The sequence below is a fragment of the Cyanistes caeruleus genome, chromosome 6 (assembly GCF_971803275.1).
Source record: "Cyanistes caeruleus chromosome 6, bCyaCae1.hap1.1, whole genome shotgun sequence".
In the NCBI taxonomy this organism is placed as follows: domain Eukaryota; kingdom Metazoa; phylum Chordata; class Aves; order Passeriformes; family Paridae; genus Cyanistes; species Cyanistes caeruleus.
In genome coordinates, this window is record NC_141706.1 from 33,713,510 (window position 1) to 33,741,432 (window position 27,923).

Sequence of the window (27,923 nt, forward strand, 5' to 3'; positions counted from 1 at the left end):
GCACGTTTCCCTCTCATCCTCACTTTCCCTTCCTCTCTGCACTGTTCTCTTCTCTTCAGGCTTTTGTGAAGGTGCAAAGCCTGAGCATCCCCTGCCTTGCTCAGTCCTGGTCACTGCTGAGAGCATTATGCAGCTGCACAGTACTGAAGGCTGGGGATTGCCAGGATGATTCACAAAAGGAAATAGCTTGTTTGTCTGAACAATGAACACAGTTACTGCAAAGAATGGCTCCAGATGCAGTTTTGCTCTACATCTGAGGTAAGAGCTCTGGTCCAGACCCATTACAGAGAGAGTGCAGTGATCTGAACATTTGGATTAGGCTTCATCACAGGTTAAACTCAGAACATGACTGGAATTTCAGGCTTAAATGGCACCCAGAAGTTACATATCCATACCCTCCCTAAGAAAGGAGGTCTGTGAGACAATTAACAGGCCGCTCTTCTCCACTACAGCTGTTTCAACCATTTCAAATTTACATTGTAAACAAACACTTGTAGTTCTACTCCTGTTCTCTTTACACTTATCACCTTTATTTAAAGAAACGTTTTTCAGGCACATGCATTTCAATGCAACAAGAAATCTTCCTATTATTTACTTTAAACTCTTGTATAACACAAGGCATAAAGCTTGGCCCTGTTACCATCAAGTCCCTGTAACAGTTTTGGTCTGTACACATGGAGGAAAACAGTTAAACAAATGATTTACAGCTGTACTGAACCGTGATGATTTCCTTAACTGTGGCTACAAAGAAGAACAACTTGTAATTATCTGTAACACAAATTTTTGTGGATATTCTTTTCATTATTTTTATTTTGTTTTAAATTATGTTCACATGTGCCCTCTGGAGTAAATATGCTGAAGCCAATGAAACATCACTAACTGAAGCTATAGTTGAATTGTGCTTATATTTGACCAATTATAAAAAACCTGAATGCAACTATACAAGCTTAATCATAACATTAAGACCCCTGATCTAATCGGTATAAATGTGGGCTGTGGGACTGTCTGTAAATGCTGCAAGCAGAACCTAAAAATGAAATGTCCCCCAGGATGCTTTGTAGAGAGTCTCTCTTGAAGCTCCAGGTCACTGCTGATACCTATGGAGAAGCACTCTCCTGCTGCATCTCCAAAAATGTGAGAAGGTCTGCTTCTCACTCCTGCAAGCCTGTTTCTCTCACTTGTGCTGAGCTTACATCCCTTGCTGGATCTGCTTCAGCTCCCATAATGCTTAGGAAGAGTTGGTGCCATTCTTATCTGAATGTCTCTAATTAAGAGAACAAAGTTTGAATGCAGAAGTAACCTCTAATTGTGCAATGCAATATTCACAGGAAAAAAGAGAGACTGCCAAGATCTAATTATTTACCATCACTGGAGCATTGCTACTCTCAGTAGGCAACAATGTGCAAAAGTACTTAGCCACAGCCTGACTGCATGTGTGTGGGAGTATGTGCGCCGCTGAACAGCCTTTTGTTGCTTTATGATAGATCTTTGGAGTACTTACAGTTAATTGGTTGGATGTGAGCAATTTTAATGGTTTTAATAATGAAATCAACAATATGCAGAAGACAAAACTCAGCAAAAGGACATGTAAGCGCATGCAGGTTGTTATATTCCTTCCTTTGTGCCTGTTTGAAATTAGAACTCTTGGGAAGTCGGAATGCATTTCCAGGGTGGACTAGATGAATGGCAATTTTTTCATGCTCTGCACTGAAAGGACGAAATGGCATGAACAAATCTCTCCACATGCACAAATGTTCCAAAATGTAGGAGATAAGGAAGAAGGAAAAACTTCAGTCTTGGGAAAAAACAAAAAAAATCCCACCCTTAAATATATATGCAACATACATATTTTCATTGTAACAAACATGACCATGTAAGCCTACTAGAACCAACTTTGTTAATAAAACCTCCAATGAAAAACTCCATGTATAAAATTCTGCTATTACACTGTTGAGCAAGCAAATAGAAGAAAGTCAATATGATAGAAAGAAAAGTTTAGCTGCTCAAAGTGCTGATATTTGAAGAAATACACAGCCCTGCCCCTCTTGCCTCTACCTTCCCACTCCTGTCCACCCTGTCTCACACCGAAGTTTGGGATATTTTTATCGATAGTAACTCCATATCAGAAAACATGCTCTAAATAAAGTTCAGTGATACTTCTCATACAGCATATTGAAAATCTTCCAAGTCTAATATCTAAGAACTTTTGTAACTGTGTCACCAACAATTTAATTGCCCAATGGCACACCTGAAAATCCATCATTTTCCTGTGCTGAAATCTGCTATATAAACCAGGATTTCCTAACTAAAAACAGGACACCAAGCTAAACTTCTGTGTAATTCTGTGTAGTCTTGAAGGGATCACTATACAGCAGATGCTTTAATGTGGGACACTGCAAAGCCAGGGACATTCATCAGTCATATTCCTGATGGTGTCTTTATATCAACCTTCACACAGTTCTGACAAATAAGAAAAAGATACAGTAGAGGCTGAGCCCAAAGCACAAAATGGCAGCATTCAGTTGGCAAGCCAAGCTATCCCTGCACCCCCCAGCTTTAAACTCTAGCAGCAGTGTACCTACGGCTTCATAATCCGCCAGCTCCAGCCTAGCTTTGTTCTGCATGGTCCGTTTGCAAAGATAGATGGCTAAAGGGAGAGACAGAATGGAAAACAATTACAGAGAGATTATTAGTGCTAGATCTTAAAAAAGAAAAAAAAACCAAAACAAAGAAGGAAAAAAAAGTAGTACATAGAGGGCTTGTTTTCATCAGAAAGCAACACAAGGAATGAGAGAGGGCTGGACACCCAGCTGACATGGCTTACGACTAATCTCAGAGGCCCTAAACATCTGGGACATCTCAATTTAAAGTGCTGAGACTGGATGCCAGGACCTAACAAGATGTCCAAGAAAGGCACAATTTCTTCTTGGCCTGTTAAAAGATATAGCATTAGCAACCTATTCCCATGAGCAGTTTGGGAATACACATGCCAAAGTGACCATCCCTGCATTTCTTTTCTGCTAAGAAAAAATAAAAATATATCAGGATATTGAAGTGAAAACAGAAATATGGGCCACCTTAAAAGCATGATCTGAGCATTTTTTAATATGCTCCATCCTCTTATTCTTACATATTTCAAATGGTTAAGAGAAGCCTTGTCACATTTCACTGTAGGCAGAGGCTGATAAACCTGATGTGCTTTGGGATTCTGAGGGTCAAGATGAGCCCAGTGCACACCACCAAACCAGTCCCAGGCTGCCTTCTGGGAAAGCCCCACCTGGATCTGCTAACATCACCCCATTTCCATTAGAGGCTGAAACACAAGGTCCACAGCAGACTCTGGGTATGCAGTCGGGTCTGAACTTAATAGAGGCCCAGTGCTACTCATGTAATTCTATTCTATGCTGTTTCTGTAATTTAACACTCATCTAATGAGCCAGTATTACACATTGCAACCAGAGCTGACCAGTTCATTTATAGTCACACATCTCAAGGGCAGTTTCCTCTGTAAGGCACTTAAGACACCAAATGAAGTGAAAGGCAGCTGTCTCACAGTGTTTTTTCATGCAAGGCAGTGACCTGCCATTAGCAAGTTAGTTCTTCTCCTGTAAGTGGACACATGCAAATAAAAAAAAAAAGTATGAATTGCTGCTGGGATTTCAGTTTTATTTGGGTCTACTGCTAGTTTGGGATTAATTCCTGGGAAGACTCCATCTGTACAGGCTTCAGATATGCAAAGTCTGATTATAAGCATATGTTAGAGGTTTCTGGGACAGATGAAAATCTGTCACTACAGGGCTCAGAGCTAATGCAGTTGAAGCTTGTCCAGCTGTGGGTCAGCTCATAGAGGGCTTTACTTTGGGGTGTACTGCTCCACTCAATTCCATTGCAGCACAATAATATGCCTGCCAAAACAAATTATCTGATATTCAGGAAAAAAACAGAACCTCTCTCTTCACGTTATTTTTCTGGTATTTACAGAATACATATTAGGCACAATTCACACAGTGATATAGGGTGACTAAAATCAGAACATTTTTTTTTTGCAAATACAAAAAAGTATCATGTTTTCCCTTGAGCAGTTCCCTCACTGGGATTAACATGTAAGTCTGTGCTAGCTCCTCTGCAGATGAGTACTGCAAATGAACTATCACATGACACACACCATTGCAGGCTACTTCTTCACCCCAGCAAATGATTTCCAGAATCCATAATGATGAGTAATAATTGCACAGGAAGGAAAAACCCCAAACTGATTATTCAGGGAGGAGTTCTAAACCAGTCTTAGGTTATGAGATAAAAGACTTCCAGAAGCTCCTGGTTTATGACTGCACACATGGATATGCTTCCTCTTCCAAAGCCACGCCAGGATGCAACAATTAATTTTATCATTTAACTGTGAAAGAAGTGCAGTTCTGGAAAAGACAGCAATATTGCATGCAGACAGCAATATTGCATTCAGACAGCTAAAGATAAAAACACTGACATATTTTCTTTATGTATTATCCCTGTCTGCAGGCACTCACATGCTTAAAACACCATGTCGCACTTTATTAGCTCATAAACCATTCTCAGTCTTCTCTTTTACCCTATCATCTGGTAATCTTAAAAAAATGCAAAATTAAGTCTGATGTCATGTATCAGAGAACTTTTAACCATGGGTTGCTGTTAGTTATGTACTGGTTTATTGATCAGTCAGATAAGTGCCCAGATGAAGTAAATTTTATTGATCCACAAAACAGATTCAGCAACAGATCAGAGGATGGTCTCCCACAAAAGCAATATTAGCATTGTTTAAGATTCCCAAAAACCAGTATTCTGCTTGCCACAAATCCTGCTGAAATGAACAGGGCTGTGGGAGAATGAAGGTAATGAACGGCAAAATCCTGGCCCCACTGAGCTCAATGGCTACAGCTTCATGGGCTTGAGACACCCCAGGGTTTCAATTTGTGCATTTGAGATGGGCACATATCTGCCTCTGATGCTGCTGTCTGACAAGAAACTCTGCACATGAACAGCATAGGTTGCCAACAGTAATTATTTTGCATCACAAATGAACTTTCTATAACGAAACAATCATACTCTCACCATAATCTGTGTTTTCTGGTTCCCAGCAGTTTGAAGGCCAAAAGTATGGTGCCTTAAAAAAAAAAAAAAATACACATTTTTGTAATTTAAGAGATGAAAACTGAGTCAGATGCAGAAAAATACTACAAGTACAAAAAGAAGAATCACAAAATCTACCACCCAGATTCTGCCCTCAGGGGAAACACTGCTACAGACTTCAGGAGAAGTGAGGATGCTGCAAAAAACCTTTAATGTTCCTCACTGCAGGTAAATATAGATGCTGTAATGCAAGCACCTCTTGAGGAGGATGTCCAGTGTCCTGATGGAATTTCAGGCACTGTTGCCAGCTCATCTGAACGTTGATCTCTTATCCACTATCCCCAGAACCTCCTCTTTCCCCAGGAATTCACAGACAACCTGAATACTTTTATTTTTTTAAGCGCATGACAAACCTTGTGGTCTTATCTATATGCTACATACCCCTTGCTTTTCTGGAGCAGCTACCAATGTGGTTGGCAGACTGAAAAACAATTTCCTTTTTAGTTGTAACAGATGGCAGAGGTTAAAACTCAGCTGTTTAGAGTCATTCTGAAAGCAGAAGTCCTGCTAAACTTAGTGCTTTTGTTTCCTGTCCAGGTCTGCATATTGCAGTTGCTACAATTAATTACAAGCTATAACTATTTGTATTTCAGTTTTAACATAAATGAAAAATAACACACTGGTGATCACACAAATTGCAGAACACTGATGTTTTACTGATTACACATTGCTCTACTGATGTAATGCTACAGATGGGCATAGGACATTAACACACAGACCATGTTGAGGTAAAAAGTAGCAAGAAGCAAGTAGCAAGTAATGGAAAGGAAGCATGATCCTATCAGGTTATTTTTGCAGAAAACTCCTAAGGTGGTGTGTTGGAGGAAATGAAAACAGGCAAAGAATATGCAAAAATTGTAAGAAAAGACAAAGGAAAGAAAATTCAATAAGCAGTCAGTTTGATGATGTGGTTTACACAGGCTTAAAAAAATAAAAATAAATTACATTATACTGAAATGTAGCTCCTGAAAACTGCACAGGACAAGTTCTTAGAGTGCCATTCTTTTGAAACAGAAAAATACAGCTAAATTGCAACCAGTATTACCCCTGCTTCTGTTGTGTCTTACATGACAGGAGGATCAGGACTTTCAGAAAAGAAAGGGAATTGTAATGAAAAATCTGAGTCTGAACGATGCCTTGTAACCAGAAGGTGGGGTGAGATAAGAGGACATCTGTGATCTCCTGGGCTTCTTTTTTCACCATGACATTGGCCACATACAATAATACAATACCACATTAGCAGTGAGCACGAACAGCTGCAATATCAGATGCGAAGAGCAGAACTGGCTTTTCAAATAAAAGCTAAAAAAGAGTAAAAACATGTAAAGGAGGAACAGGAGGGTGAACAGAAGAGAGGTGGCAAGGAAGATAAGGGAGTTGGCTGAGATCATGTAACAGAAAAACAAATTTGGCTAGCAGGGTAAGGCAGTAAGACTCCAAGTTTGGACTTACTCCTTCTTCTGAAGTTACACAATCAGTTCAGAAGGAGCTGTTGCAGCACAAGCACTCAGTTATCTAGCAAGTTGACAGTGGCAGATTTTAGACAGGGCATGGAACTCAAGCACAGGGTACTTTAAAAATTCAGCACATCTGGAGGCACAGGACCACTGAGGGATAGAGATGTCCCAGTTTAGGGGACTGCCAAGGTTAAAAATCCTTTGTAGAACAGCCAAAGCCTTAAGCTTGCCCTCTCCCACACCAATCTGTAAGCAAGAGATGGAAAAAAAAAAAAAAAATTGAATTTTCTGCTGTGCCAAAGCTTGAATGTCCAGCTCCTAAGTCTGCCCTGGTCCATTTTGCACAGGAGAATGGCTACTTAATTCTGCATTAGAGTCAGGACTTGAAAGCCATCTTCTTTCTCCTGGTTTAGTTCAAATCTGAGTAAAACAGCTGTGGATTCAGGTATCAAAAATAGTCACAAGACATAGCCATTCATTTATGTGAAAAACTAAGTCAGAATATAGATGAGAGTGATTTAGGATTCTAAAGCAATTTTTTTTGACAGGACTTCATAATTTCCTAGGGCCTCTATGAGGATAGCATCAATCCCTGGCTTCATAGACCTAATGGCATTTAGGTACAAAGAGTGGGTGATGTCAGCAGTATTACTGCAGGGACAGAAGAAGGGGCCACCAGGGAGTCAGGGTGCTCACCAACCTGAAAACGATAGAACGTCCCGTCATCTTTCAGGGTAAGGACGTGGTCTGAGATCGGAAAGACATAACCCTGCGCAGCAATAAGACTTCCCAAGTGTATTGCTTCTCCTGGGGAAGAGAAAAAAACAGCAGGGATGTGTCAACAAGACATGCACTGCACATTTCTCTGCTTTCAATTGCAGCTCTGGTGATGACTCATGTGAAATCTGGTGCCCACATGCCTCTCTGTACCCACACCACATCCCTACTACTTCCAACCAAACCCTGCAAAGCTGGAGTGCACAAATCAGCCTTACAATACAGATGAAGCACTGCTCAAATGTTTAACCCGTTAGTTTTTTGTTTACCAAATACATACACCAGTTCAGCTCTAGAGTACAAAATTCACTTCAAAGTACATTATCCATCACAGGTGACAGCTGACAGGAAGTGTGTTCCATCAGTGACTCTCACTTGCTTCTATCAAATCCAACAAGCACCTGCACCACCAGTTCATTAGCAGGATATTTAGTCATAAAGACACATCCCTGCACTGTAGCATTGCCCTTTGTTAGAGAAAATGTGGCAAAGGGGAGTCAGATATCCTAATGCTGCCCAGGCAACCTGCCCCAATGCAGAGGCACATTTGCACAGATTTTCAAGCAATGCCAGCTGTCAGAAACTGCATCATCTTTCACAGAGTTGAAAAATCATCTACTCGTGCATGTCCAGATAGATAATAAAGCTGTTGTCTGCAGCTGAAATCCAGATCTGGGACCTGACAGGACTCATGAGAAGGGATCTGAGTACAGGGATGCCCTGCTGGATGATTCAACACTGCCTCTATCTCTGTTTTTACATGGTGAGAGTAAGGCAGCTTAAAAACTGGTAGGTGAGATTCTGGATTTTCTCCCTTTCCTGAAAAGGACCTGCAGATCTTTTCTCCCCCTTTTCTCAATAGGTCTTCACTTGCCTAAGTGATTTTGGTTTATCTGAAGAGTGAACTATTTGGACTGTGCCCATGCACTGATCACTCTTTATGGCTGATTATCCATTTATCTACCTGCTGATTTATCTATTTGCTCTTTTTGATAAATTAAAAGCCATTACCAGATTCTATGACCCTGACCAAGAATGACACAGACACTTATGTCCTGTCATCTCTGGCTACCTTTCTTCACGCCATGAAAACCTGAGGCTGCATTTGCCTGCTTAACCACCCACATCCACCAACTTCTTTTTGAAGTCTAGGAACAAAACCAAAAGTCAATCAGTCTTCTGTAGGTAGCAACAGTTTCACAGACAGGCTAAAACTCCTGCAATGGTATTTCAGTGTGTTGCAGTGTAAGGCATTAGACTTAATTAAGATGTTGACTCTTAACTCTTTTCTCCTCCTTCCCTCCAACACTTAACCATGTTCTTTTACTGCCATTTCAGACTGCAGCAATATAGTATTTATTGTCTAATGACACACACAATGCAGATGGAGCACCTACTTCTCCCCAGCTGTGGTCACCTTACCTGCATCCTCAATGCTGAGGTTCTTCATAAGCCACTGCACAATATCAGAACCTTAACAAACAAATGAACAAAAATTTAAGAAAGCATTAGACACTGAGACCACAGAGATTGAGTGCCCTAGAGAGAGAGAGAGAACATTGAGATAGACACAACAGAATTGACACGAACTTTATTCCAGCTTGCTCTTTATTTTCACTGAGGTTTCAGAATGTTTTTCCTTCTTGTGCCACACTGCAGCTACATGGTTACTGGCAGGTACTAAGTCCCATGGAGCTTTCTGTGCAATGGAAGTTCACCTGAAATCAGATATTAGTCTAATGGTTCCCTCTAACTGTTCTCTCCTATTTTTTTTCTCTCTCACCTCAGCATACACAGTTCAGTTTCTGCAAGCACTGGTTTGCAAGGAGACGAAGAAGCATTTACTGGCACCTCACACCTGTAATGTGTAGATGTAGAGGACTGAAACAGACAGTTTCAAGGAAGGCCTTGCTTATGTCACAGACAAGCAATTTCTCAGAGAAGGAGGTGGTATTCAGAGTGCCTGCAACCACAGCCCCTGTAAGCAGTCCCCTGGTGGTGATCACACAAACTGAATGATGGCTGGGGAGAGTGAGCCTTTAAGATCCATCAGGAAATTCACTTGGTTTTCAGGGCCCATCAATTATAATCAAAGTTGTTGCTATCTTAAAAAGGACATCACATTCTCTAGAACGGATCCTCTACATGTATACAACCTCTGCTGCTTGCATGGAGATTGCAGAAGTGGAAAACTTGTCACTGTTCAGTAGGAAGGCCTGTTACCAAAATGCATCGTGACAGGGCAGAAAAGTTTAGCTAAATCACATACTCAGAAAGTTAAGCTTAAAATTAAACATAATGGTGTGTAGAAGTCAGCTTACTGGAGTTCTGCAAAGTCAAAAGCAAGCAGCAAAGACACTTGGATGTAATATGACAAGCCCATAAGTTACAACAGCGTTCATCACAACTTGAAAATGCCTTGTCTGGATGTAGACATAACACCAAGCCCTTCTCAGCATACAGACAATTTCTGGAGAAATAGCTGTATTCACAGAGAGTAGGGCTAATAGCCCCAGTAACACTTCATAGAATCATAGATTGCCTTGGGCTAGAAGGCACATAAACATATCCAGTTCCAACTCCCCTGCCATGGACAGGGATGTCACCCATTAGACCAGGCTGCTCAAAGCCTATTCCAATCTTGTTCAGGCTTACAAAACAAATCCCAGATGATCTTATTTGTGTGGAGCACTTCTGAGCTCAGACATAGATGGTACTTTAAAGAGCAGCCTAACCACGATGGTTGCTCCAGAAAAACATTTTGCTTTCCACAGGCTCAAAGCATCCCCATGCCCTCAGCAAACCTTAAATATAATAAAGGCCAGGAGTCACAATGTGCCACAGAGACAACAGGCACTGCTAGCGGCCCAGGTCCCTGTAATTATCTGCAGGTCTGGCTCTCCCATACAGGTGAAACTCCCATTAGAAATGTGACCTCTACTCCACACAGAAGGGACAGCAGCTCCCACTCCCCTGACAATGGAAGTTGACCCAGAACACTACAAAGATCATCAATAAACCCTCTTCAGTCAGGCTTCAGCAGCAGGCAGCAATATGGACCTGACCTACCTCATCCCCCACCCAAGGCAGGTGAAACAACAGATCTGCCCCCTGCAGGGAATCAGCAGGGCTCCGGAAGATCAGGGAAGCAGCTGATTTCACTTAAATACTAGGCAAACAGATGTGATCAACAAGCAGCAGCTGGGCATTGTCTCAACCTGCCTTGAAGGTATCAGTAAATCAAATACTAAAGGATCAATCTTACAATCCTGTATTTTCAGCAGTACGGTCATTCTCCACACCTCCCAAACTCACCCAGGAGCATTTTCTGTTGCCACTATCCTATTTGGGAAGTTATCCCAGATTTTTTTTTTTTTTAATTTTTAATAGATTGAACTCTTCCTGTAACTTTGCAGCCTAAGTTTGTTAATGTGCAATTTATATGCATTTTATAACTGTATTATCATTGAAGGAAAATAATGATTCTTCTTCCTTGACAGTTTCTCTTGACTGTTTCTACAGAGGGCTGACACTTTGTCTTCCCACCTCCATCTCATTAAATCAACACAACTCTTCCTGTGTCCTCTTAAGGTAGTCTCTCCCTATATTTTACCATTCAGCAATTTCTCAAATTTAAATCAATTTCTTTGCACTGAACAGCTGCAGTTGGTACCTTGCAGAGCAGCAAACCAATGCCTCTAGCTAGCTGTGGTGCCAGCACTTCCCTTTCCCTACTAAAACCACCTTGCCAGACGCATCCTGAGGTCATGTCGTTCTTTTAAAAAATAAATTTATTCAGAAAAATACATACAAGGGGTGCAAAATTATCTGCTAAATGAGAAGACATCTAGGGAACACTGTTAGCTGAATAACATATGGGGAATATGTTCAGAGCCATGTTGTTTTGACAAGATTGTTAATAAAATACTCTATTTTATAAACATGGGTTTTCCCTTTTATCTTTTACAAAAATCCCAAATATTTTGAAGACAGAGCACAACACTTATGGTTAGAAAGCTAATTCAAGAAGATTCAAACTGTAGTGCTTCTATATTGTTAGAAACAAAACATCACAAAATGCTGTCTTGGTTCAAGTGAAACCAGAATTGTTCTTGGTTTTTCAGTTCACCCCCAAACAACAACAACAAAAAAAAATCCACTGTTTCTCCTAATTTTGGTCTCTGGTCACAGGCTTGCAGTGAGCTCTTAGGCACTGTATTTCTAAGGGATGTGAGAGCTGATACCTGACAATCATCTATAGTATTGCATTGCTTTGCTCACAGGAGGCGAAGCGCTTTCTGCATAACCCTTTTCCAGATGTACAGGAACACTTCCTGACTTAGTCCTAAATCCCACTCTGTTTCTACATAGAATGATTATGTCCCCACCTCCAGGACACTTCTGAGGAATCTATTCAATTTCCATCAAACAACAATGAAAAATTCAAGTAATGCTGAAAGCTGATTCCCCAGTCTTTGTCAACCTTCATAGGAAAGGTTTAAATGGGCAGGAAAGATTTAAAGGGGTAAGTAAACTGAAGGCACTGACTCAACCAGAACTCCTGTGATCAGTCACTCCAGAATATAAGCAGCACTTGAGATCAGGAATTTTAATTTGTCTCTGTTAAAAACATGAAGTCATTTCTGAATGCTGCCAAGAGCCTGGAAGATGTTATAGCTGTTCTCCAGTTGTCCTGAGGCAGACAGATTATCTTTCTGCTGAGCTTGCTGAACCATTATTTATCACCTGCCAAGACTGATTACTCACCCTTGGGACAATGACAAGTCTTTCTTTCCTCTGTTAATTACTGTCACCATTAATAGCCATGTCACTAATTAATATTCAATCATAATGAAAACTCCTTACTGTCATCTCCCATAACACCTTCAAGTTTTAGGGTTACCCTTACACACTGGCTTTGCATTTGCTTGTGGCTGTTTCTATCTCTGCAGTCTACTTTCGCCCACCTAGAAATACTATTTATGCCCTTCTTCAAATGACAAAATTTAGATTTATCCCTCTAAGACACAGGGAAGATTTGAGTGATTCCTTTACCACACTGTCATCTGCCAGACCAAGACACAGATACCTCTATCTGTAAGTTTTCCAGAAAACATCATCTTCACCTCTCCTTTAGATTAAGCCTGGTGGGTGGTCCTCACGCAACTCACCTTCCCAAATAGGTATTGTCTCACATTTCACAAGCTCTTTCAGAGGACACCCAAGGAAAACTGTTGACTCTGACATGTTTCCACTGTACACTAACAGGGCATTTGAAATCTCCTAAAAACAAATAGTTGGGCATGTTTTCTTAATAGGAAATGTTATCAAATCCAGGTAGAGGAATAGCTTCCATCTTCTCTGTGCTCTTCTCTATACATCCACATTTCCTCTGAATCAGAATTCTTACGTTCAAGAATAGTCAATACCCTTGGAACACCTATTTCCTCCTCATCTATAATGAAACATATCTTTTGTCTTAGGCTGTTCTTTGAAACTGAAGTTGCTTAACACCAACAGAATAGCTGTATTTCTACATGCAAACATATTCACAATGACCATGCTACGTGTTTGGAGACCAACCAGCAGTTTTATATTTATTGCTATTTTCTACATTTTCCTTTCAGCCTCTGTGACCCCCTAATAGTATCTAGTGTTCTCTGCTGTCCATTGCCTGTCAACATGACAAATGAATGGTAAGACATTGAAAGATAAATTAAAAAAATTCAGTGTGAGGCCATCAGCAAGATGCAGTTGGTTAGGTGAGGTAACCACCCCTGCGTTTGATACCTTATCTACTCAACCTATGATGTTCTACCTCTTCCAGAAAATGTAGAAAGATTTTCCCATCTTTCACATGCTGAAATGACAAAGGCAGACAGGACAATGCACCATCCTCCAGCTGCTTCTAAAGATCTGCTGGCTGAAGTGGAGTCTGTACCTCTGGTTCTGAGCAAAGGAGACAGCATCACTGTGGTCCACTTGTCATCCAATGGACTAAATATGTCCTGACAAGGCCTACACCTGCACACACACACACATGTATGTGTACACAAATAAAAAATACAGGAGTATTTCTGAAACCTCAGAAAATGCGTGCATCTTTATTTTTCTTTTTAGGCCTGGAAAGACAACTGCTTTTTTTTGCTGTGTCCCAAGATGGCAGAGCTGACAAGCACTGACAAGTGGAGCTCTGCAGGGATTTGACATGAGACACCAGGTGTGGCCAGGTGTGGCACCAGTGACCAAGGACTAAGGTTTGTCGTGTCTCATGGGACTTGTTAAGCTGAGCCCTGACCACAGGATGCCAACAGCTGATGGGCTGGGAGATCCTAGATCTCAGATCATTCACAGCCCCACACTGCACTGGCAGATAGTATCACTGAAGTAAGGGAGGTCTTAAAATCATTTAAAAAAACCCACCTGATACAACATGAGGAAACGTGTTATACATACTTGGTTACAGAAGGATACAGAAGATTGCTTGGTTATTTCCTGTCATTTTTTTTTCAGTGTGACTGTAACTCTAATATTCTCTGAACATATTTTGATCGTTTAAAAAAAATATTAAATACTTTTGCATGGCAGGGGGAGTTTTTTTGGTCTGGTTGGGATAGGGTTTTTTTTTTGTTTTGTTGTTTTGTCCCATGAAAAATGTGAACTGTTCAGCTCCTTCCTAGACCTTATCTACACACTCCATGGGCAAACAAGGCACGTGCCCGGGCTCTGATGTCAATAACCTCCAAACTCACAGTCTAGACAATCTTCTGCTGAAAGGGTAAAAGCATGTCCCCCTTCCTGTCACTTCATTCTTGAAAATAGATGAACCCATTTTAGCGCCAAATTTTCCGAACAATTTGCTTCTGAACTCAGAGCAATCTTTAAATATTTCTATAAGAAAAGCAAGGGGAAAAAAAATCACAATAAGTTGAAATGACATAAAAATAAATGCACAGGTGTATGAGTAGACACTCAAGCTGCTTTTTATGTTCCCTATCATGCCAATCACACTATTAAATGAAAATAATGTCTTGGGTTCTTCCCCAACCAGTTCTGAGTCCTTGGTAAACCTAGGACAAAGAGGTTAATTATTCCCACTTTTACCACTGGTCTTGCAAAAATAAACAAATTAACATCCCCCATGATAAAGGGCAAAGTGATTTCACATAAAATCTCTCAAGGCCTTTAGCACTCTGTACTACAATTTTTCTTACACAGAGCCCCCCACTGACATCCACAGTGATTTCAGCTAAGTTGGAAGTACAGACTACTGCTCACAGTAGTGATTTAACACAAAGCAACAATTTTTATGGTAGGGGGAAAAGAAGAGGAACATCTAGGTCTCTCTCTAGTATTCTGTTATAAATATTGGGGAAGTGCTTTATAAAATTTACCTACAGTAAGTACATAAATAAATACCAATGCCAACAAAAAAAAAAAATCTCAGCAGTTGACTCAGAAAATGTGGTAATTGCAGCTCTCCTTCATCAGCATGTGGTAATTGCACCACTCAGTGTCAGCAAGGAGCATCATCAAAGCTACAACAGCTCTGAGCTTCTAGCAGTAGTAGTTTTCCTTTATGTTATACTCACTTTAAATCTTGTTGGTGAATTATTAACAACCATTAGCAGCAGGGGTGTTACCCCTTTTTGATCAAAGCAGCCGAAGTTTCTAAGGAGTCTTTTTGTTCATTGCAAACTTGAGAGCTTGAATTTACAATTTACTTTTCTTGTAATACAAAAATTGAAAACATAGTACTCTATGTGAAGTGAGAAAGAGGCTTGGTGGGAAGGTGGAATACAAAATTTGAAAGATGAAGATTTAGAATTGCAAAATCCAAATTCCTGTGTACTTTCAACCCTGTTAATACCTCCTTCCTCTGACCTGCTATTCAGAGGGACTTTCGCCTTCTCATCATATTGGTCAGGGTACCAAAGTACACTGTCCCTCCACAATGCAGACCTGTAGAGGGAGATTTTCACTAGGCAGGAATCAATAAATGACATGATGATGCAGAGCTCTGTGTGGGCTAATTTAGCCCGGTAACAAAGATAAATTAGATCTTAAGATCTCAGAGATAGCACAGCCAGACTTCTTTCCTTACAAGGCTGCCCATCTGAAAACAGCTCAGGTAGCTTTACAAGGCAAGAAAGGAAGCAGCAGCAGACGTGCCTGAAGACACTGCAATGCCCTCTCATCACAAACACCTAGAAGCAGGCAGCCAGGCTGAGGAGCAGAAGGATGCCACTCACCAAGAGCCCTGGATTTAAAGTGGTGTCAGTAAGGCTGAGTTAGCAAACCTCTTAATGGATGCAGTTAATCCCAGTGAAAGAGGTCTGCCAGGGCAGCTTAAACCGGGTCCTCAACTGGAAAAAAAGCGATACCAGCAAAAGGCCTCTTTTTTCCAGTTGACCTGCCCAGCTCATAAAGGGTTTGGTGTTACACCAGCCTCAGCATTGTTCTCACTGGGCTTGGACAGAGCTGTGTCATGTTGGCCCAGCCCTCACACCTGACACCCAGCGAGCGCTTTGACCCTCTCTGGCCTTTGCTCACACTGAGACATGCCAAGCTGTGCCCTTACCACACTCATTTACTCGTGCTAAACACCCCTCACCTGACCTGGAAAACCTGAGCTGCCATCATGTCTGTGCTACCTAAAGACAGGCCTGGCATCCATCAACAAACACTCTGGTAAATCTGAACACACACACCCTACAGAAGCCAGGATAGACCAGAACCCCAGTGCAATCCCCACTGCTGCTGCTTCATTTGGCTGAAATTTGACCTAAATTAGCGATATACCGTGTGACCTGTGCCTAAATCTTATTCTCTCCTCAAATACAACTCATACCAATAATTGCTGTTACCACAAGTATGGGAGGAAATTGCAAAACAAAAAGAATTATATAAAAGTTCCACACTTCGTGTCATTCAAATCCATACCTCCTATAACACCCACAGAAGATGAGCACATTGCCTTGAGAGCCCTTACAGAGGTGTACAAGAGGCAGGAAAGAGGCAGGAAAGTGGTACCTTGCACTCCCAGCCTCCCAGCATCACTAACAACAGCATTTTGTAGTAGCACCTGAAATTACCACCTTTTGCAAATCGCTAAGAACTGCGGATGTGTTGAGATGCACCTGTACACCTACAATTGATCATAAATTTCCAGCTGCTTTCCAGGGTGCTCTGCCTTTGCATTACTCAGACAACTGAAGTGGCTCATACAGCTTAGCAATTTGGCTCTCTGCCATATAGTAGTGTTTAGGCACTGTTCCTCACATTGTCAAAATGATCTGGCAACAAAACAGCAAAGGAAGCAACTCTGAGCACTGCTGGAATCGAGGCTTTTGAAGATTCCTGTGTCAGATCTTGTTAGGGATGAAACATTTTTACTTCAATTCACGTGCACAGCCTTTAAATCAAAGGGAATGTTTCTGTCATTTCAATCATATATTAATATATTTTTAATAGCTAATTTCCTTCTCCAGGAAACAAGAAAATTGATAAAACATAGAAGGCGACTGGTGTATTTCAGCATGCGACTATCAGGTCACTTCACACCACGTCCTCATTCACAAACTGAATTTCAAAGGCTGTTACATCAAGGTCCTCCTTTCCCTCACCAGTGTTGTAACAGTTTCCCTGAAAAGATTTAAATGTCACCGAGTGAGGCAAGTCAGTGAAGTCCTCTGAAAGCTACAGCATTTTAATGATTTGGGGCAATATTTATTTGCTAAGAGACCTGGAATTGTTGTACTCACCTATGTCAGATTCCTATGAATTTCTGAAGTAATTCTGTTTGCGGAAGTACATTTTTAAACCTCCTACAGAGCCCTGGGCACAACAGATCTCTCCCAGGATCACACACTTCTGTGTTAACTGCAGTGTGATCTTCTGTGATTTCTATTACAGAGAAGGGTAGCTACCTTCATCAAATCCTCTAAGAAAGCAAATTCTTCCTGACACATTGCTACTCTTTTCCCCCCTCATGTTCTTCAGGAAAGGTTGAGAGCCACACACAGTGTTTGCACTGATGCAGTAGCAGTCCCATTACCTGGAAAATTAAATGACCCAATGTCTGTAACTCTCTTTCCTCCAGGAGTTCATTGTTCTAAAAATAAAATAATCAATATTGTACAGCTTTCCTACCCCTTTTCCTGCTAGGTCTTTCAATCACATACAATGCTGGCTGCCCTGGAGTGCAGTTGGCTCACCGAGCTCTGTACTGGTGTGGCAGTCAATCAAAGACAATTCTCCAGCAGGATTAAGGTAGCACATGTGATTTCTTTTAGTCAATGGTGAAGCCAAATGCATTACAACTCTATAGCAATTGCTGACAATTTACTTAGTGCCATGCAAAACAAAGAGACAGTATTGGCACTAACACTAGAGGCCTTATTTTAAGCAGGGCTCCTTAAGCCATGTGTTAAAAGGACTTCTATTGGCAAGGAACAGTTGATTTTGCTGGCAACAGCTTGCTCCAGTATTTCAAGTTTGGGAAGAGATACGTAGCAGTGGGAATTTAAAATTTTCAGAGCAATTTAATGATGACACTGAAACAACCAACAAGTACAAATCTGTTTGCCATAATTAACAAGTTCAAAATAGGTAAATTATTTGTTCACAAGGATGTGCATAATACAAACAGTAAAACCAACAATAACAATCTCTTAAATACCTATATTTAAAAATTACATTTCCTGTCTGGTAAATTCTCCAAGCTTATTTTACCAAGTAACCTCTGAAACTAAGAAGCATTTTGAGAAGCCGAAAGCACTGAACAACTACCCTTCAGTTTAAATAATTGAATCTAGTGTCAAATGTCAAAGTTCTAAGATACCGTGTATCTTAGAACTTCAAAGTATCTGTCAATGAATTTTAAATAAAATTTTGTTTTCATTCTAAGATATAGAGAATCAAGAAAATACTTTCCTTCTTTTTTTCCCCCCTCCAAGAATTTGAAGACCAATATTTTATTTAACTCCTTTCAATACAAGTATGGATTTGTAATTGGAAAAGTTGATGGGCTGCTCCAAAGAAGCAGTGATTTCTGATAGCAACAGGTTCTGAAAGCAGGATGGGCACAGCTGGGTATTTGGTTGTTACCCAAGGCCAAAGCACAGCCTTCATAAAGACATTCGCTGCATAGTGAGGATCAGCCTTGATCAGAGCAGCTCTTTTCTTTTAGAGAGCTTTGTCGTGCAACACCTGCCAGCAGTGAGACAAAGCTGACAATGCTGCTGCGTTCCTACTGCCATCAAACAGTGCCCGGTCTGAGACTCAGCAGCTTCACTCACTTCTTTCTGGAAACCTCACAAGCATCAGGGTAAGTGTTTTAGCGTCCCCACAGACTCTCGATATACCCAGTCTGGTTTGGCTCTCTAGAAATAAATTCATGGGCACATCAGCTGCTGTGTGCACTCTGACTCCAGCCGTGTCCTGGTGAGTGTGGCAGGAACAACCCCGGACTTTACAGTGTTTCTCAGCAGTTTGCCTGGGCAGATTTGCACAGAACAGGATTGTAACACAGTGAAACACATGCATGCTCCTTTTAGTTTCTGAACAGTAAAGCTCAAAATCCTTTCTATGTTAAGCAAAAGCTTTTTTCTTAGGCCAGCTGTGTTCCGTAAGGTCTCAGTAAGTATTTTCATTCATGGGAAGTTCTGGGAGAGAACTCCTAAAATACCTTCAGAGAGTAGATTCACGAGCGACTGTAGAAACTAGAACAAGGAAAATACTCTAGCAAAGACAAACAAACAAACAAATAAATAATCTTCCCGTAGACATGAACATGAGAAAACTCAGCAGGAGCAGACACACCTCCCCGGTGTCCACCCGCGGCTCGTGCGCTCGCCCCGCAGTCGCCAGGGCCGGCTCCGGTGGGAGCGGCAATGCCGCACGGCCCCGCCAGGGGGCGCTGCGCGAGCACGGACCGCGCCGGGCGCGTGCCCGAGCCCCGCGGGGACAGCGGGGAGCGCGCGGGGCGGCGACAGCCCCGGCCCGAGCGGCGGCCAGCGAGCGCCAGGGCTGGCCCACAGCTGTGAGCACAGCTGGAGGAAACCTGCTTCTCAACGTCCCGGGCACCGGCCACGGAGCCCGCACCGCACCACCTGGATTTTGTGGCAAATCGACGCTTATTACAAGGAAAACAAACCTTTCCTGCTATTACAAATATTCTTCCGATGCTTTCGGATCGTTCTCATTTCAGACCAATCTTCTCAGTTAAAATGCATATCTCCCCGTCCCTCGTTTCACCTTTTGTCCATCCTGCATCCTCCTTGCCCCACGTCCCCGGTGGCAGGCGGGAGGCTGAGCTCAGCCCGCATCCCTCCCCGATGGCAGCCGCGGGGCCGGGCGGGCAGGCGGCCGGGAGGTGGCGGCGCTGCCCGCGGAATGGGAGCGGTGGTGTTACCCATGGAACGGGAGCGGTGGTGTTACCCACGGAATGGGAGCGGTGGTGTTACCCACGGAATGGGAGCGGTGGTGTTACCCATGGAATGGGAGCGGTGGTGTTACCCATGGAATGGGAGCAGTTGTGTTATCCATGGAATGGGAGCGGTGGTGTTACCCATGGAATGGGAGCAGTTGTGTTATCCATGGAATGGGAGCAGTTGTGTTATCCACGGAATGGGAGCGGTGGTGTTACCCATGGAATGGGAGCAGTTGTGTTACCCATGGAATGGGAGCGGTGGTGTTACCCATGGAATGGGAGCAGTTGTGTTATCCATGGAATGGGAGCGGTGGTGTTACCCATGGAATGGGAGCGGTTGTGTTATCCATGGAATGGGAGCAGTTGTGTTATCCACGGAATGGGAGCGGTGGTGTTACCCACGGAATGGGAGCGGTGGTGTTACCCATGGAATGGGAGCGGTGGTGTTACCCATGGAATGGGAGCGGTGGTGTTACCCATGGAATGGGAGCGGTGGTGTTACCCATGGAATGGGAGCGGTGGTGTTACCCATGGAATGGGAGCGGTGGTGTTACCCATGGAATGGGAGCGGTGGTGTTACCCATGGAATGGGAGCGGTGGTGTTACCCATGGAATGGGAGCAGTTGTGTTATCCATGGAATGGAGGGTGGCACCGGGGCCGCGGGGCTCCGGGCACAGGCATCTGCCCCCAAAGCAAAGCTGCCCGCTGCCGGCTCCCCGGGAACCGCCATGGGAGGCGAGGCCGCTGGAAAACCAGATGGAGCCCGCACCCCTCTTCTAAGTACCGCTCATCGTGTTCAGATGTGACTGATTTCAGAGGTAGGGACAGCAAACACAGACTATGGACGGAAAGAAGCGGGGACTGTCCTGTCCTTTCCACTCCCCGGGAGACAGACGGGAGAGAGGAGCGCTGTGTCCACTGAAGCCACTCACAGGGAAGAGAAGCGAGAGGAAAAAGTTCCAGGCAGTCAAGAGACAGAATTGCAATAAAACGGTAAAATACAACAGGTCGCACCATCAGGTTGTATCTGAGAACAAGCATGCGAAGGCAGAGCAAGGGAATGCCTTTTTTATCCTCTGCTTGCTTTTCACTTTCACCCCAGCACCACACACTCAGAAGGAACACATTCAGATGTGCCATGTCCTCTTTTTCCTCAACAGGTCACCAGTATCTTGCATCAAGTCCCCGAGAAAGATGACAACAAAGCAGACGCAGCACTCCTGTCCCACTGGCCAGGGAGAGCTGCCAAGCCCTCGCCTGTCCCAGCACAGCCAGCTCACTGGCCTGCTCCCAGAACAAAGTCGGGTACACGTGGAAATATTTGCAGGACAGACTGAAAATGCTGAGTGTTTTACTATGCTATAGACCTTGTCTTTTATGAACAAAATCACTTATGTAGCGCAGGGGAGGCGAAGGCAAAGCCTGGGCACAAAAAGAAAACTCATACAGCTGAACATCTGTAACCTGAACTTCTTGTGTTTTCCCAGAGGAAAATAAAACATCTAAAACAGGGTTAAAGCTATGACCTTATGAATTAAGCTGAAACAAAAGAGAGGAAATGTAAGCAGCGAAAGGTACAGAATGTATTGAGGAACAAAAGTTTTGAAGAAAAAAATAAATGTTGGAAGTATTACAGCAAATCCGTCTGCCTAGCAATGTAATAGAAACAAGTAAAGAAAGTCAGATCCAAAAAGAGATCATGTTAAACTGAGGGGAAAGAAATTGGCTTTGTCTCTGTATACTCATATAGTTCCTCCTCAGGCACATAACTGAGAGATTAATTGCTGGATTGTTCATAGTATGATCCCCTCTGCAAGAACAAACATGATGTTTGGAGGATTTGGGACCAGAAATTCCACTGTACAAAAAGCAAGGTAACTCAGTGACACCGGATTAGGTGGAAGAATCGTGAATACACATATAATGTTGCAAATGCTACATCAATCTCAGCAAAAAAATACTCTTCCAAAGGCCATATAAAAAAATGACAGGTCAAATTAACTCTGACACATCAAAGGCATCCCAAGTGGCATTATATTTTTCTATGAAAATATAAAATTACCAAGTCTGAAACCCAGAGTTATTCTGGAAAAGAACTGCCTTTCCTCCTCATCCACATGGTAATGTGTGTAGAATAACTCTGACCACACCTCATATTCCTTGGCTAAAAATTGCCAAATTTCTTCAGACAACTGCAATCACGCTGCTCCAACAGGGCTGGCTGTGCCTTCTCCTGCCCTTGCTGTATCCAGCATTTTGGGTATTGTAGCAACTGCCTTGCTAATGGCACTGTCACAGCTCTGATGAAGCCAGCTGAAAGCATGTCAGGTCACTTTTTACAACCATGGTATCTCACAAGCTCAGCAGATTCTGTCCAACATAGTGATTTATTCTGAAATAAGCTTCTCAGCCTGTTCACACTCCATTAGTTTATGCTTCATGTACGGAGGAAAGTTAGAAGGGGGAAAGAGTAGTAGAAGTTGATGGAGAAAATATACAAGAAGCATGAGGATAAGCCTGTAAAAAACAGGCCCAAGGAATAAGAACATAGATGTTGAAATCAACTACAGGTATACAAAAATAGATTTTGCTTACAAAATCTAAGTGGTCAAATGCTAATCTAAGATACGTGAACATGCTTTCCATTGAATTCTGTAATACCCCATACATATACCTGAATGTGAGACATAAATAATGGCAAAGTTCTTTTCTGCCACTGGATGCACTTGGACTTCATCAGGGAAATCCAAACTTCCATTCTGGTACATTTCTGTATGTCTTGGGAAAGACCACATATGTTCCTGAAGGACAAACACATGGCTGGAGAAAGTGTAATGTCTTTTAGGAGAGATGTAAAGATTAATTAATTCATGTTTACTTAACACTGGAAAACATAAAATGCCTTGCAGCTTGCAGTGTTGAACATTAATACCAATTCTTGACGAAGTTCCCCCAGTCCTATTCTGCTGTGCAGAATCCCCACTCTGTAAAGGCTCATTTCTGGTTTTACTTTCACAGACTGAAACCTGTTGGTGCTGTGCAAATTTTGCTAACACTATTCTCAGAGCAAACTACAGTAGGTCCCAAGGCAGGTAACTCAGAATATTGTTTCCAACTCGAGAGAACAAATTGAAAGAGCAGTATTTACATTATGGTGCCAGCTTACTCACAGGCTGTCTTGTGCAAACATGATCAGACTACAACGTGGACATGCAAATTTGAAACCAAGCACGCAATCGAGTAACAGCTTCCCTTCATGGCTCTGACCACACTTGCTGCAAAACCCAAGCAAAGGCTGCCAGACTGTGGCTAAAACAACAATTTGCTGCCACGAGCTGGTCTGGTGAGAGAAGAGGTTAAAGCAAGAGATGATATTTGCTTCCTAAAGTCATGAGCGGGGTCTTTTGTGCACTTAAATTTGAAAACAGATAGTCATGTCACAGATGTAGAGATGACAGCCTTATTATAAAGTGCAGTACAACATGACAAATTATTGACCTACTTCTTAAAGAAACTTCTCTCATGGCAGTGACTTATCATCATCCTTCCACACACCCTCCCAGTATCCAACATTACAAGATACAATCAGCATCTCCAGTTTTCCCTCAACGACCCACTAAAAAAAATAAAATCAATCTTTCTTCAAATTGCACTTATAAAATCCCAGAATGCTCCTCTGGCAAACTGTGTTTCTGCCAGAGATGCTTTTGATGTTATGACTTTAATTCTCCTTAGATTTAGACCTGGGTCTTAAAAATACCTGTCATAGCAGGTCTTGTGAGTCCAAGTCTGGAGTCTGCTCTTGTGAGGTTTCACTGAGACTATCAGTTCACAGTAAAAAATAAGCCCTTTATGCATATGGATCAGATTGGCATGGCAAGGTTTTGGCAGCAGGAGGGGTACACATGTGGCTTCTGTGAGAAGCTGCTGGAAGTTTCCCCTGTGTCCAACAGAACCAGTGCCTGCTGGCTCCAAGAGGGGTCTGCCACTGGCGTAGGCTGAGCCCATCAGTGGAGGTTATAGTGTCTCTGGGATAAGGTTATTAAGATATTTGGGTTCATTTCTCATTACCCTACTCTGATTTGATTTGAAATGAATTCAGTTAATTTCCCCAAGTTGAGTCTGTTTTTCCCATGACAATAACTGGGGAGTGATCTCTCCCTGTTCTGATCTTGACCTGTGAGACTTTTGTTACGTTTTCTCTCTCCTGTCCAGCTGAGGAGGAGAAATGATGGTGCATTGGTGGACACCTGGTGTCCAGCCAGGGTCAGTCTGCTACAAGACATCACAGAAACCTCCAGAAAAGATAGGAAAAAGGCCAACAACTTGTAGCCTCTCCCTAGTGACTGCATTTTATGAGTAGAACATAAACGAATAAAAAGAACACAATTTAAGATACTTATTTCAACATGGTTAAACTGTTCTCCCACTCTTCCTGCAGCCCATGGGAAACAGAATTCTGGCCTCCAATCAAGACAAGAAGCTGAGGAGTTGTTTAGCCTGGAGGAGGCCCAGGGGTGATCTTACCACTCTCTAAAATTACCTGAAAGGAGGTTGTAGCAAGGCAATGGATGGCCTCTTCTCCCATGTAACAAGTGATAGAAGATTGGATATTAGTAAAAATTTGTTCACTTACAAGGTCATCAAGGATCAGAACAGGCAGCCCAGGGAAGTGATTGAGTTACTATCTCTGGAGATAACAGAGAGGTAAGAGACATGTGGATGGGACACTCAGGAACATGGTTTAACAGTGGACTTGGCAGTGTTAGATTAATGACTGGACTCAATAGTCTTAAAGGTCTTTTACAACATAAAAACTCAATGGGAGAACAGATTTCTCCATTATTTGAAATGAAAACACAAAATGGAAAGGATATGTTTATTTCACTACCACTTCAGATTAAATGTGTAAAGAAACTGCTTCAGGATATGCAATCAAGTCCTGGAAGCAGAGCAGAAGAGCGTACAGTAGGTTTACCATGGGCAACAAGGAGAAAAAATTTCAAGCATTTGCAGATGGTCTAGAACTAGACAGTTGTTGGCAATTCCCATCTGAAGCACTATGGGCAGGGATGGCCAGTTAGCACCTTTTGGGCCATGTGGCACATGAGTTATTCAAGTGGGGTTCCCACCCTGCAGGAGCAGCCTGTACAGGAGATTCTAGATCACCTGAATGTCTGGCTGCAGGAGAAAGGGTGTCTGCACTGCCAGACTGCCATGAGGGCCAGCAACCCAGCATGGGGAAGTGGGTACCACAGGTGGCACTTCTAGCTACTTATCACTCTTTCAACTCTTTCACTTCTGAGGCTTTTAATACAGGTGACTTCGGTGTGACCCTGTCTACCCTCTCCATAGCACCAGAGCTGCCTCGCTGGCCCAGCAAATGTCACCACACCAAGCTGCCATGGCTGGGAAATCTTGGTTAAGTTCTGGTGTGAGGGAAGAATATAAATACTTCTAAATACAGACCAGTTTGACCACTAGTGAGTCCCTCCCCGTGCAGACTGAGAGCTCCATGCAAACCCAAAGCAGCCCCTGCCAAAGCACATGACAGTGAAAACAGCCACATGTTGATGGGGCTTGATTGCTTTCTCAGTATTAAGATAATGTAAGAAAAGTGGATCTGTAGAAAAAAAAAAAATAATAGGGGCTTTTATCCTTTTAGCAGGATGTATAATCAGTGGCTATCAGGATATCAGGAATGGAGATAAGTAGGTCTCCAGCCAGCTTAGATTCAACAGTTGTGGTTTTTATTTCCATTAAAATCTCTTCAGTTTTATCATCTGGTTATTAAATGCATATTTTTGTCTTAAACCTATTCTGAAGCAATTACATTTTTATGCTGGTGTAGAATGCTCCCTTTTATGAAACTAAATTGTTGTGTATTTGTATGCTGCCTGTAATTTGGTATTCCAAAGTAATAACTCGGAAAGTAAAACAAATGCATTTCCTTGCCTGTTTCCCCTTTTCTTCTCTCGTTGTTTGCATCCCTTTGCCTCCCTGAATACACAAAGACATTCCCCTCAGATTAAAACTGGGCCATGGCAGGCTAATAACACTTTGTGTTTTTGAGAACTACCCCAGACAGATTCGTTACATCTCCTGACTACAAAGGATGTCAACACCAACACAACAAAAAGTTGTCCTAGAGACAACCTTTCTGAATTTTTAAAAAAAATACACTGCACACAAGTTTCAGAATTACTTTAGAGCTTTGTGTTCCATTTTTAAAACTGAAAAGCCCTCAGGAGCCTACATCTAACCAGCTTTTGACAAGATGTATTGGCATAATGGTTAGAGCCATTTTTGAATGCCAGACTTATTTCAAGGGCACTTCAAGTGTTTCACCTAGCCACAGAGATATTGGAGGAGCCTGAGATTGGTTTCAAGCATTCATCTCTTTCTTGAGCTGGCATGCAGGCCCAGAATAAATTCTATAATTCATCAGATTATTACTTTTTGCCTTACAATTCAGCAGTCAAAACTTTGTAAAACAATTTAAGATTTATAGGAAAACCCATTTTTTTCTTTAGTTCAGGGCCCATTTTTTTTCTTTTGTTTTCACGTGTAAAATTATACATTGAAAAAAAAATCCACCAAGTGGGAACATTTTATTTCATACACGTAAAATAAAGAGCTATATAAGTCACATCAGTCTTCCAGTACTACGGAGATTTTATTAAAAATGACCAATGACACATATCAAAATGATCCCTTAAAGGTAAGTGGGCAATTTCTTTCATGAATGTACTCACTAATGCTACATTAAAGGGACAAAACATTCTGCAGGGCATGTATTTGATTAACTGTAAGCCACACACTTGGTGGATTTTTTAATTTTTTTGTACATTCCAGCTATATCTGTAAATCCAAAATCTAAAAGAAAAAAAAAAAAAACAAACAAAAGCCAAACAAAACAAGTTTTGTATCAAAATGCTACCATTCATCATGATCTTAAACAAGCATAAAAGGCTAAAACCACCCATGTGACTTAAGCACAGCCCAGAGAGAAGAAAACAGGAATGATGTCAAGTGGCAAAGAAGGGTAGTAAGAGGTTGAGCATGTTCAGGTGGGATGTGATGGGGTAAGGAAGGTTGACTAATTTCCTTGAACTGCAGAGAAAGATGAAACCTTCAAGAATGCTGAGACAGTAAAGCTGAGATGATCCTGCTGAAGGCAATCAGTGCAGAATCTTTCTGCACAGAGCAATTGGTTTTCCATAGCACTAGCACTACAAAAGGATGCTCTCAGCCAGTCTCTTCAGCTAACTAACTGGAGTGGTTACTTGACTAGAATGCAACCAAAATCTTCATTTCAAAGGGATCTACAATTGATCTAGTCCAACTCTTAGTCTGTATTAGTCAGGAAAGGAGTGAAGAACTGCTTTACACATCTACTTGAAAATTTTTCCAGTCAAACACCAAAACCCATGTCTGTGGCAGCACACCTTTGTGTCTGTCACACACAAGCTAAAAAAGTGTACATTTTCAGGATTTTATGGGTGTCAATGTAAAACACTGAAAATATTTAATCATATTCCAAACTACTTCCTAAAAGGCTTTTTTTTCTTCACTGTGAGATATAACCATTTGTTCCATAGAGCTGAAAAATGTAAACACAATCGAATCAGTGCAGAATGGCAAAACATCTGACAATGACCCCCATGATGTCCCTCAGTCCAGACAGCTGGAGGCTGAGCAACATACCTCCATAATATTGCTAAATATTGCCTTTTTTCTTACATACTACCCTAGATATCCACTACAGGACCCATGGCCAGAGGTTTGCTGGTTGCCATTGGTTTGACACAAAGTACTCTTACTATACCCCTTAGAGCCTGCCTTTTGCATTTCCCATCTGCCAACCTGCCCCACGTCAGCCAAGAGCGTCAGTTCAGAGAAATCTGCATGCTCACATCTCAGTAGGTGAGACTGGTCCCTTCAGCAGCTGCAGGGTATGAGCGAAAAAGGCAGAAGCAGGAGAAAAGCAACACACCTGAAAAGGACATGCCCTACCTTCTGTCCCTCCCAGCACCTATGGGGAACTTGCAAAAATACCGTCTTCGCCATGAGGGTTCCAAGCACAGCT

At 42.1% G+C, this 27,923-nt stretch overlaps 1 protein-coding gene across 6 annotated transcripts in view; it reads right to left on the bottom strand.

The window, feature by feature from the left end:
* Positions 1-27,923, bottom strand: part of RGS6 (regulator of G protein signaling 6) — a 259,407-nt gene that overhangs the window by 62,676 nt on the left and 168,808 nt on the right. For all 6 annotated transcript variants that reach the window (XM_086891929.1, XM_086891927.1, XM_086891928.1 and 3 more), the window contains 4 exons: positions 8,823-8,873; positions 7,324-7,430; positions 5,089-5,140; positions 2,583-2,647 (listed from right to left, as the gene is read on the bottom strand). In XM_086891929.1, coding sequence (XP_086748055.1) covers positions 2,583-2,647; positions 5,089-5,140; positions 7,324-7,430; positions 8,823-8,873 — 275 coding nt within the window. The remainder of the gene's footprint in view (positions 1-2,582; positions 2,648-5,088; positions 5,141-7,323; positions 7,431-8,822; positions 8,874-27,923) is intronic.